The 12,163-nt window shown below is 40.4% G+C and overlaps 1 protein-coding gene across 1 annotated transcript; it reads right to left on the minus strand.

Moving 5' to 3' along the window:
* Positions 1 to 2,385, minus strand: LOC132111269 (zona pellucida sperm-binding protein 3-like). Its single transcript, XM_059518425.1, has 8 exons — positions 1,805 to 2,385; positions 1,480 to 1,598; positions 1,289 to 1,392; positions 1,039 to 1,216; positions 519 to 636; positions 357 to 439; positions 204 to 292; positions 1 to 129 (listed from the first exon to the last, which is right to left on the minus strand). The coding sequence occupies exons 1-8, from the start codon at positions 2,339 to 2,341 to the stop codon at positions 50 to 52; spliced, it is 1,308 nt and encodes a 435-aa protein (XP_059374408.1). The 5' UTR covers positions 2,342 to 2,385; the 3' UTR covers positions 1 to 49.
* Between the last annotated feature and the right edge of the window lie 9,778 nt (positions 2,386 to 12,163).

Raw genomic sequence — 12,163 nt, forward strand, 5'->3', positions numbered from 1 at the left:
CAAGGTTGTGCATTTATTGAAAGTCAGCAATAGGGTTTCCACCCCCCATTTATTGAAGTCCAGCTAGAGTCTTCTGTCGCCCTTGAACCATCACAGGACCGAGTGAGGCCTTGCCTTCCCACTGAACACCTATTTAAGAGGCAAATACCCAAGTCAAGTAGAGCACGTGAAGTGTCAGTAGCAATCTTGAAGCAGCTACCTACCCCCAATAGGAGCATCACTTCCCCCATCAGGACCACATGTGGAGTCACAGCAAGCACAAACCTGGTGGTTCCCATCAGCAGCAAGCCACCTGCAACAAGAAAGGAAAATCAGACACGGCAGCTTCATAGTGTTCTTAAGCAGCATGAACATACCCATTGGAAAAGGAACAGGATTTGTGGAGAGCGTCACTGGGTGCAGAAGCAAGAGTGGCCTTCACAGTACACGTTATGTAGATCTGCAAGAGACACTGGTAAGGGTTCACAAAACCAGAGCAGATGGGAAGAGGACTCAGATTCAGTCAATATAGTACGTACAGAAGGACTGGATCCTCCCTGGAACATGAAAGCCTCCAGCTGGAACCGGATTTTGTCTTCCTGGGTTCGAGGCAAGAAGTGGGAGCTGGAAGCCGTAGCCTTGGCATCCACAAGGCACCTGATAAAGAGTGGGTGAAAATGGGTTTACAGCCAGTTGCCCGCTTCAATGTTTGTGGTTTAAGCTGTAGTAGGGGTTCCTGGAGCGAACCAATTTCTAGCCAGAGCACAAAAGATTGTGGGCAACATACGCCATTAGAGTGCGCACAGGTCCAAGCAACCTAAAATGGAAATACCAGGAGTCCCTGGCCGACGCTTTTCAACAAGCTACGCATCAGACAAATTTTAATCTCACATACCATTTAGGATGAACATTGGGACAGTCAGTCATTCTCAGCGAAGCCAAAAGCTCTTACCAAGAAGAGCTGAACCTAGGGTCACTTGACTCAACCCAATTCTCAGGGATCGAGTGCTCACTGAACGAACTTAAACCGTTCTAGAGAATCAAGTGACAGGACTTTACCCATGATTCTCAATGAAGGAATATCTCGGAACAGAAGTCACATCAGGAACTTGGGTGGCCACACAGCGGTCCACAAACACACGCAGGGGGACGTGGTTGTACACCTTCACAGATGCCTCAATATTAATAATGTCACCCAAGTAGTACACATTTGAAGGCCTCTGATTGACCCAGTCATCTGCAAAAGGAAAGAACGGTTTAGGCACAGCCTCATTTCACAAGGCTTAAGATCTAAAGAAACTACACAAACCCATCATGAGGTTCATGGAGAACACCAAGACGTCCTCGGCAACCTCCATTGAAGCATAAGGAACCCAAGTTGGCCTCAAAGCATTACTGCTCACATTATGGAGCCTGTAGTTCAAGGAGATACCAAATAAACAGTCTTCCAGTTACAACACCACAAGGAACCCTGCTTAACACATCCAGTCAGTCGCTTACCTTTGATAGTGGCATTGAATGCCAACAACTGCACCCTCAGTACGGGTAATTGGCGTGCCAGCAAATGCCACAGGGGTGTAGGTAAGAGCAAAGGTGTAGACGAGCTCATCCCCAGTCATCTGCAAGAGACGGGATTTACCAAGTGGGTTCTGTTCAACTACACTTAAAAATAAGATTCAAGGGTGTTTCTAGCAGCCATAGAACATCAGTTCCCCAAAGCAGCTTTCAGAAACTGAAAGGTTCTGTGGATGTTTAACATTCAACTAACACTCATGAAGAGCCATTGTTTTTATTGGTTAATCCAGTAAGACATAACGGTTCTTACCATCAGCACACTATTGCAGTCCTGTAGTTCATATTCAAAGATGAGCACCCCAGAGGCAGAGTCCTCACCAACAACAGGACAGCCTCCCATAGACAAACCAGATGGCTGGATCAGTTGACCATTACTGAACAGATCCTTCTTCACCTCCACATGAACCCGGCTCTCACTGCATTGCACAGCCACACTTCTGGGAGTCACAGGTTGCCTCAACTGAAAGTTTGCCGCCAACTCACGTTGCACCTCTGGAACGATGGGAAACTTCCAGTCCAAAGGCTTGACTGGACCCTGCAACAGCTGCTTCTCCTGAAGACCAAGAGGGTCCTGCGCAAATTTTCTGGAGTCAAGACTCGGAAACTGAGAAGCCTTTTGGAAAGGATTCAAGAACCCTTGAGAAGAAAGAGCAGGACCTCTGGAAGCTGGAGCTGATTGCGGCTTTGTGCTGCTTGGACTTTGGCGGTGTTTCAAACTTCCCAATGCACTCTTCAGATCAAAAGCCACAATCACAACCAACACTAACACACCTTGCAAGAAGCCCATTCTAACCAACTTTGGCACAATGCTCCAATGCACATCACTATTGGCTTTGCTATTTAGTAGAGCTTTGAATTAAGGTGGCTCCTCCCCTTTCAGCTTAATTGATTAACTTTGATTCTCCTCTGGGCTTGTAGAGTTTATTCATCCCCAAATGAGAAAAGTCAAGAACATCACTAACCAATAGAAAGCTACATGTGAATCTGAGATTTTAATCTTCATTTGCTCACTATTTTATAAGAAACACAACATTTTGTCCATTATAGATAGAATCTAAAGAATTCATAAATTATTGATTAATAATCATAAATATTAATTAATAATTTTTGGTTTAGTTTTTATTGTAGTCACTATGTATAATGGTAGCATCATGTATACCTAAATACTCATATGAATGAGTAGAAAGGAAAATATTAGTAAATTGGCAAATTGGGAGGGAGTAAGCACCCCGAAACATTATTCTTTTTTTTTTTTCTTTTTTTTACTATTTTTACTTCAGTGCATGTCAATCCTTGTAATGTCTGGAGATTTCCTAGTGAGAGATATTCATCAGTATATTGCCAACATTTATTTATTTTTATTTTTTTAGAAAGATTATGGAACTATACATATTTTAGATGTATTAAGTCTTCACATCTAACAGTGGCTGAAACTTTTTAGAAGTTCTGAGACAACACTGTGATTCTCTTAAAATCCATCCAGCTTTAAGATTATTCCAGAAATACATTTTGATGTATCCACAAAACAATCACATGAAACATGACGCTCTCTTGTGGCTGCTGGGATACATTGGAGATGTAAGTGAAATAAATGAATTATTTACCTAACAAATTATGCATTTAGAACATTAAAGAAACATAAACAGATACATGTAGTCACTTTTTAAAAAAACAATTGTCAAAACTTGTTTAATACTAAACCAACTAAAACTAAACTAAAAATAAATGCTTGAAAATAAATTAAAGCAATAGAAAATACTAAAATTGAAAAGAAAACAAACTGAAAATATACATTTAAAGCTAATTAAAAATCAATATTATAAATATAAATATTTATAAATAAATATTTCAAATTAATACTATAATAGTATTACGTATACGTGCTGAAAGTAGCGCTTGGTTTTGCGTTTGCCTATCGCGGGACTGCCCAGTTTCGATCTGCTAAATAGTGAGGCGTGGCCAGCTGACTTCAATCACAGGTAATAAGGCAAATACAAAAGCGTTAGGTTTCACCGCGGCAGCCCTCGTGTGAGCCCTCCTCGTGTGAAGACTGACGAGTGTAAAGACAATCGACTCTACCTGCGCGACTCCACCGAGCAAGGACACCGACAGGGAACTTGAGTTACTCTTTCTTTACTTTTTGTATACCTTGTTGTCAAATATCTCTTACACTTGTAGTCACTATGTGCTTTCAGATCTCTACTATCACTACTAATACTCGGAGAGCACGCAATGTACGTCGCAGGAAGGCCTGTCTGACAAACCTACGGCTTGTCCCTCTGACCTCTACTACTACGCTCTCTATTCCAGTTGATCTCTGGAACTGCCAGTCTGCAGTTACAGTTTTTCTCGATTGTTAAGACACATTTCTTGAAAGCTGCTCTTCTTTTCTCTAAACTGTGAACACAAAACCCAATTTTCAAGCTACATTCACAAAACCTCAGACTCTTCTTGTAAACCCAAACTTTCACCTCAAAACAGTTCAATCTGTGCTCAAAACTGAACTATGTTGTCAAATCGTGCCCAGAGTCAATCAAAATGAAAGACACTACTGAACAGTCACTAAACACTACGTAGAAAAATAGAAAACACAATGCTCAGGACATGAAGCTGGAGAAATGAATGTTTATTGTTCACTGTAGGCTAAACGCATGTTGCAAAACAAAAAGAACCTGTGCATTTAGCACTTGTACAAAAAGACAAAACCGAAATCTTATGCGTTTGCCACTTGTGTACAGTAACCCCATGTAAAAATAAAGTACAAAAATATACAAACAAGTGCATTACTCAGCCACAGCATCATGTCTCCTTACTGGGTCAGGCCACAGCACTTCATCCACATCACAGGCCACATTTTGTCTGGCCAGGCAACGGGGGAAAAAACCCCTGGCAAAGGGTACTCTGTATAGCTGTTTCATGCGCAGTCTGCTGCGATTGAGGACACGATCAACAGCAGAGAGGCTGACACTGTTGATACCCTCAAAATGTACATGGTGCTCAATGATCTTCTGCTGAATTTCACTCAGTTTAATGGCATTGTTCTCACGGACCATATCAACAATTAGGGTCTCTTGGTGTGTGACAGTCTTTCAATTCTACAAAAAGAGAACATGGAGTTACAAAAAATGTACATGGAATACTAGGCATACAAACAGTTAGACCAGCCCTCCATTACAATATTACAGTATATTGGTACAGTGATGTACTGAAACATATTTACTTACAGTATACTGTGGTACAATATATAGTATGTCATACAGTAATTGCTGTCAACATTTACATACTGTTCTATAATGTCAAAAAAAGGTAATTACCTGTTCTCTAAATCTTCGGATTATGGTGAACACCGTGAATCTACTGATGTTTGGTTGTGCCCTTTGTCCAGCCTCCCATATGCTCATACCATGGACAAGAACATGATCAATCACGGTAGCTCTGAATTCATCAGATATTACTGTTCTTTGTCTTCGCTGACCACCTCGACCACCTCAAACTCCTCTCACACGAACTCTTCCTCTCAGATTTCTATCCATTGTAGGGCCTCACAAACCAGTGCTCTCTGAACTGGTTCACTGTATATGTTCCCTCACATCATTAGCCACAAAAGTGTGATCAATTTTGAGTTGTTGTGTTCAAATGGTGACATCTGTGCGTTATTTGTGTTTGACTTTTGTCACCTGTGCTCACCATTATACAGCACGGGTGCATCACAATGAAAATGTGTTGGCAAGTTGTGTCTAAACAGGTGAAAAGTGCTTATGGTTTTGCCAAAAGAGTGATTGATTCAATCAGTGGGTTCAGGCAACTGAGCATTTGGTTCAGACAATAGGGTTTAGTGTTTTAGCAATTGGGAAAAACTGTAACAAAGCAGACTTCATTTCTTCTATTGCTACTCATTCCGGTCTCAACATCATGGCACTGACAGAGACTTGGATCAAACCTGAAGATACTGCCACACCTGCAGCCCTCTCCACTAATTTCACTTGTTCCCACACTCCTCGTACCACCCTTATATCAAAAGAATGGAAATTTGATCTTCAGCCATCACCTACAGGTACTGGTTCATTTGAATCACATGCCATTACTGTAACCCACCCTGTTAAAATCCACTTTGTGGTCATTTATCTTCCCCCAGGTCAATTGGGAAACTTCTTGGAGGAGTTGGATGTGCTGCTATCAAACTTTTCTGAAGATGGTACTCCTCTGGTACTGCTTGGTGACTTCAACATCCACCTAGATAAGCCCCAGGCTGCTTTCTTCAAAACTCTGCTCACCTCATTTGATCTCAAGCTAGTGTCTACTACAGCGACTCACAAATCAGGCAACCAACTGGACCTCATCTACACGCGCTGTTGCTCTGTGGACAACATTTCAGTTGCTCCACTGCACACCTCAGACCACTTCCTCATTACTGCTAACCTAGCACTTACTCCTGAAGTTCCTCACACTCCAACGCAGGTCACCTTTCGACGGAACCTACGCTCACTCTCTCCATCTCGCCTATCTTCTGTGGTTTCATCCTCACTTCCTGCACTCTCTCAGTTTTCTGCTCTGGACACGAACAGCGCTACGGACACTCTTTGCTCCACTTTAACATCTTGCTTGGACAACTTTTGCCCACTGTTGTCTAGACCAGCACGCTCTGCCCCCTGGCTGTCCGAGGTTCTCCGTGAACATCACTCTAAACTCAGGGCAGAGAGAAAATGGCAGAAATCAAGAAACTGTACTGACCTCAGTGTGTATCAGTCTCTCCTCTCTTCCTTCTCTGAAAATGTCTTCATGGCTAAAACATCCTACTACCACAACAAAATTAACAACTGTTGTGACGCTCGGACACTCTTCAAGACTTTCTCTTCTCTTCTTAATCCGCCGCCACCCCCTCCTCCATCGACTCTTGCAGCGGACGACTTTGCAGCTTTCTTCACAAATAAGACAAGATCCATCAGTCGACAATTCTCCACACCGCAGACTAAGGACAACTTCACAATGACCGATGCACACTCTTTCTCCTCCTTCTCCCCACTCTCAGAGATGGACGTCTCCAAACTTCTCCTGTCCAATCATCCTACTACTTGTCCACTTGATCCGATCCCCACTCACCTCCTTCAAGCGATCTCTTCTTCAGTCATACCTTCGCTTACTCACATTATCAACTCCTCTCCTCACTCTGGAACATTTCCCTCAGCATTCAAGAAGGCTCAGGTAAGCCCACTGCTCAAGAAACCATCTCTAAATCCAGCGCTTCTTGAAAACTACAGACCGGTATCCCTTCTTCCATTCATTGCAAAGACACTTCAGCGAGCTGTTTTCAACCAGCTTTCTATGTTCCTTGTACAGAACAACCTCCTGGACCGCTACCAATCTGACTTCAAAAGTGGCCACTCAACTGAGACTGCTTTGCTCTCGGTTACTGAAGCCCTGCAACTAGCAAGAGCAGCTTCAAAATCCTCGGTACTCATCTTACTGGACCTGCCTGCTGCTTTTGACACTGTTAATCACCAGATACTCCTGTCCACCCTCAGAAAGATGGGCATCTCTGGAACTGCACTCCTGTGGGTTATGTCCTACCTCTCTGACAGATCCTTCAGTGTGTCTTGGAGGGGTGATGTTTCAAAGTCACACCACCTTGCTACTGGGGTTCCTCAAGGCTCAGTACTTGGACCACTTCTCTTCTCCATCTACATGACATCATTAGGATCTGTCATTCAGAATCATGGCTTTTCTTATCACTGCTACGCTGATGACACCCAACTCTACTTCTCATTCCAGCCAGATGACCCGATGGTAGCTGCTCGCATTTCAGGCTGTCTGAGTGAAATTTCTAGCTGGATGAGTGACCATTACCTTAAGCTTAACTTTACGAAGACAGAACTCCTGGTGATTCCAGCTAACCCATTGCTTCATCACAACTTCTCTATACAGCTGGGCTCATCAACCATTACTCCTTCTAGGACAGCCAGAAACCTAGGAGTTGTGATGGATCATCAGTTAAGCTTCACAGACCACATTGCTACAACGACTCGGTCCTGCAGGTTTGCCTTATACAACATTAGGAAGATTAGACCCTTCCTGTCAGAGCAAGCAACCCAACTTCTTGCCCAAGCTCTTGTTCTCTGCAGACTGGACTATTGTAATGCTCTCCTGGCGGGCCTTCCTGCATGTACTGTCAAGCCTCTGCAGTAGATCCAGAATGCAGCAGCGAGGGTTGTCTTCAATGAGCAGAAAAAAGCTCACGTTACTCCTCTCCTCATCAGGTTACACTGGCTACCAGTAGCCGCTCGCATCAAATTCAAGGTACTGGTGCTTGCCTACAAGACGACCACTGGCACGGCACTAACTTACCTAAACTCACTGGTTAAATCTTATGTGCCCTCCAGAAGTTTGCGTTCTGCAAGTGAACGACGCCTTGTGGTGTCATCCCGAAGAAGTTCAAAATCACTCTCACGGACCTTTTCCTGGACTGTGCCCAGCTGGTGGAATGACCTCCCAATCTCAATTCGTACAGCTGAGTCTTTACTCATTTTCAAGAAACATCTAAAGACTCATCTTTTTTATGCCAGCACCAACTAACACTAGCACTTTTCCTTTTCCTGTCTTTTCATTTAAAAAAATAAAAAAATAAAAACGGGCTATGTGTTCTATACTAGACTAAGTGAGACTTGTCATGGCACTTGTATACTGTAGTTGTTCTCTTGTTGACCTGACTGCTGCTATTGTTCTCATTTGTAAGTCGCTTTGGATAAAAGCGTCTGCTAAATGATTAAATGTAAATGTAAATATAATCGCATAATACTACAAAAACATTTTTACTGTAAGTTTGTCAGTGCATATCTGTACTGTGTAAAAACTTTAAAACTTGCAAAAGGATAGTCGCAAATCATTACTTTAACAATTTAGAACATTTATTTTCTGAATGAAAAATATAGTTGTTTACAATGGGATATAATTTAGCTCTTCTGCCAGCTGTAAATAACTCATGATGATGGTGGCAACGGCGGAGGCTGAGATCTCACTCTACACAACCAAAACAGATGAGAATCCGGGGTGAACAGAAGTTTTATTAGCTTCAAATGTAATATGGTTAAAAAAGTTACTAACATTTAAAATCACCATTATTAACAGTATCTGCTAATTAATATACATGTTTTCCAAAAAGCAGCTCTGAGAAGGGCTTTTACAGTCCAGTTTTCAGCTTTGTTCATTAATTGTCTTTAAGTTTGTTTTTCCAGTTCAGATGAACACTGATCATTGTCCACTCACATCAGCAAACCTCAAACACCGCAGCAGTTCGTCTAAAGCTAACCCAACAAAACTCAACATGAATTATGAAAAGGTTTAAGACCGACATTGTGCTTTTACAAGTATCATGTGAAAAAGTGATTGTCCTACGCAAATCGCAAAAAAAAAAACCTACGCAAAAAAAAATTAGCCAGAATGAGCTCACCCTCAGGTCATCCAAGATACTGAGGAGTTTGTTTCTTCATCAGATTTAGAGCAATGTAGCATTGCGTCACTTGCACACCCAGTGAATGGGTGCCGTCAGAATGAGAGTCTAAACAGCTTTTGGTTCCACTGCTGAGCAAGTGATGGTTTTCTCCAAATTCGGTACATTTTCAGTGAATGTAAATTTTTGGCCAAACTCTTTCTTTCAGAACATGCAACAGCACCATTATGGTGGAATGTAGCATCTGTCTGTACTGCTTTATTGTAAATAACCAGCATGCAATTCAAATTAAAACACAAAGGGCCTAATGATTTGCTTCGACACATTCTGCTCCTTCTGTTCCTCTGCAAACAGAATGGGTTATGCAGTTTCACAGTGTTTTAAGACTTAAAGAACTCGATATGCTGAAATCTCTTTGGTAAACCATCATAGCTGGTGTGTCTAAGATAATGAGGTCACTAACCGTTCACAATAAACCCACACTATTGTTCACTCCAATGCAAAAGTCGAGTCTGTGATGCTCTTTGGTGTGTCTGGTTGTCGAATGCAGGTGGAAATGTGACAAGAGCTGCAAAAATACAAAATCATCCCTAATGCAATGAGAAAGCCTTTCTGATTATTATATATAGAATACAGTTTTCATATACAATTTTAATACATATTGTAAATTAACCATAGGTTGTGTCTGCGATCAGAAAAGAAACCCTCCCGTCTTTGGCAGCATTCAAACTTGAGATGCGTTAGCCGGTTGAAACCCCGTTCGTAGGGTTAAACTGTAAAATATTGCTTGAACATGCCGCGTAACACTGGACATGATACTTCAAACTCCCTGTTATATCCATCCCATGATGCAAATGAGTGAATCTCATGAGCATTCAAACATGTTGCATACAGAAAAGCAAACCTTTTTTGCATTTCAGCAAAATATTAAGCAAATTTTGACACAAAATCTGGGATTTTCATGAGATTCATCCATCGACTGAAGTTCACATCTCAGTAAACACTGTGTCCGCTATTTTAATTTTTGCTTGCTAAAACTTCATGCGTAAACTAATAAAATCCACGAGGAACCCGGTATAAAGATCAGTCTGGAGTTTCTCAGGAACTGAATGAGGACTTTGTAAATGAAGGAGTACTGTGAAAGTGTCTGTACCATCATCATGCGTTGCTGCCGCAGCAAGTTCAGAACAGTCGGGACGTCCAGCATCTGTCAGGAAACATCGACACGTCAGTATTAAAACAGGAGTATTTCACAGCAGTTTTGAACGGGGCCAATCCAAATTTAGATTCTGAATTATGAAATATTTAATAAGCAAAGTACGCCATGTTTATTTGTAAAGCAGATTTCACATACAGCGATAATGCAAAGAGCTTGAGATAAAGTTTTACAAAATTGTAAATGGCTATTAGAATATAACTAAATAATTGAGTCTAGTGGTCGACCGATATATAGCCAAGGCCGATATATCGGCCGATATTTAGCATTTTTCAAATATCGGCATTGGCAGATAAGTTTTTTTATTTGGCAGGTGTGTTTGAGGCGGGAATTTATTTTGGCAGCGCTGAGAGCGGCAATGTCTGAGTGCACACAGTGCTTAAAAATCTTACTCTTGTTTGTCGTCTCTAATAGTTCTGTCTAATACAGACAGAAGTCGGTCTAATAATCAAATAGAACGGTTGAACAATTAATGTATACATAAAGTATTATATTAAGCCTATTAGTAATAGAGAGGCAAACATTATAATACTTTCTCGTGTTACCCTGGCTGTATTTGAAAAATATGATTCCCAATGCACACAGACTTCCCAGAATACCGAGTGCCCTGTTGATGACAGTATTTGCTTTTTTTAAATTACATTTTTTATTAAATATTTGTGAAAAATACTGTCATATAAAGTAAGTTTATGTTACACATTTTTTTTTAAGGCGTTGTCAAATTTCAAATTACTTAATTAAAAATTATATCGGCTCTCCTGCTTTCCAAGATATTGGCATCGGCTGTCAAAAAACACATCGGTTGACCACTAATTGAGTCTAAGTTTAACTCAAGTGTTCCATAACATGAAGATATTATTGCACTGATATCAGATTGATTTATTTGCTACAAATCATTTACACAAAAATGATTTGAAAATCTGTATACAAAACGGTAAAATATATATTGTATACTTTATATATTAGATTACATTTTACTTAATACACAGCATTTAATATAATAAATTAAAATGCAATAATTTTTAATCTTTAAGTTTGAGCTCAAGTCTTTAGTAATAAAGCTGTTTTCACACTGATTCATTCACAATTTAAAAGTTGTATTAAGGTACATAAAATAGAAACGGATGTAAAAAAATAAATATGTATTAATAAATTAAAATAATGGAAAAAGAGGTGTTTGAAGTTAGGTTTGAAGCGTTTCATAACACAAATCTTTTAGTAATTCATACAAATTTTTTTCTTCCTGTTAATCACGTTTCAAATTAAGATTTAATCGTTTTAATTATTAAATGTAATAAGTTTTATTGCATTTGTAAGTTTAATTTCTTTCAGTAGATTAATAAACAAACATTAAAACCGTTCTTTTTATAACATTTTTCTATTGTACTTCCAGTGAAACGAATTAAGCAACCCCATACACCAGATTTAATTTTGATGTAAATGAGGCATTCAGGTACAGTCGGGTTTAATGTCTCTAGACATTAAGAAACACTGAAAATGCCATTTCACAATTTTAAGACAAATGGTTGTGCCAGAGTTGCATAACGGCACCAATTTCTGTCTCGGCTGTGATGTCGCCATATTAAATGTGTAAACTAGGTCTAAAAGCAGTATAAACCATTCCAGTCAGTCACATCCTGACATCTGCAGAGACTAACACCTGTGTGGTTGTAAGCTTAAGCAGAAGTGTAGCAATTAAACTTCTGCCAGTGGTAAGCAGTGTATGTCCTTTACCCTGGTAACCGTCACCATTCTGCCCTGAAAAGCTGGTTAAATGCACTAAATCTCTCATGCCACTAAGCACAGGACACATGTACCTTGTTATGTTCCACACAAGCTATCATGATCTCAGACAGGATGAAACTAGTAAAACTAGCAATGAGATTAATCTCATCTTTAGAGCACAAACCCAGAGTGTTTAAACTAGACAAGAAGAGCAGAAGCAAGAA

Source organism: Carassius carassius, chromosome 31 (assembly GCF_963082965.1).
Source record: "Carassius carassius chromosome 31, fCarCar2.1, whole genome shotgun sequence".
Classification (NCBI taxonomy): domain Eukaryota; kingdom Metazoa; phylum Chordata; class Actinopteri; order Cypriniformes; family Cyprinidae; genus Carassius; species Carassius carassius.

Bases quoted from the DNA above. Each gene is read 5' to 3' on its own strand.
- LOC132111269 (XM_059518425.1), bottom strand. From the start codon at position 2,341: ATGGGCTTCTTGCAAGGTGTGTTAGTGTTGGTTGTGATTGTGGCTTTT. The intron at 637-1,038 runs GTAAAGTCCTGT...ACTCTTTATCAG, and splicing joins TCCTTCATTGAGAATCATGG to GTGCCTTGTGGATGCCAAGG. The intron at 130-203 runs GTAGGTAGCTGC...CCTCTTAAATAG, and splicing joins AAGTGATGCTCCTATTGGGG to GTGTTCAGTGGGAAGGCAAG.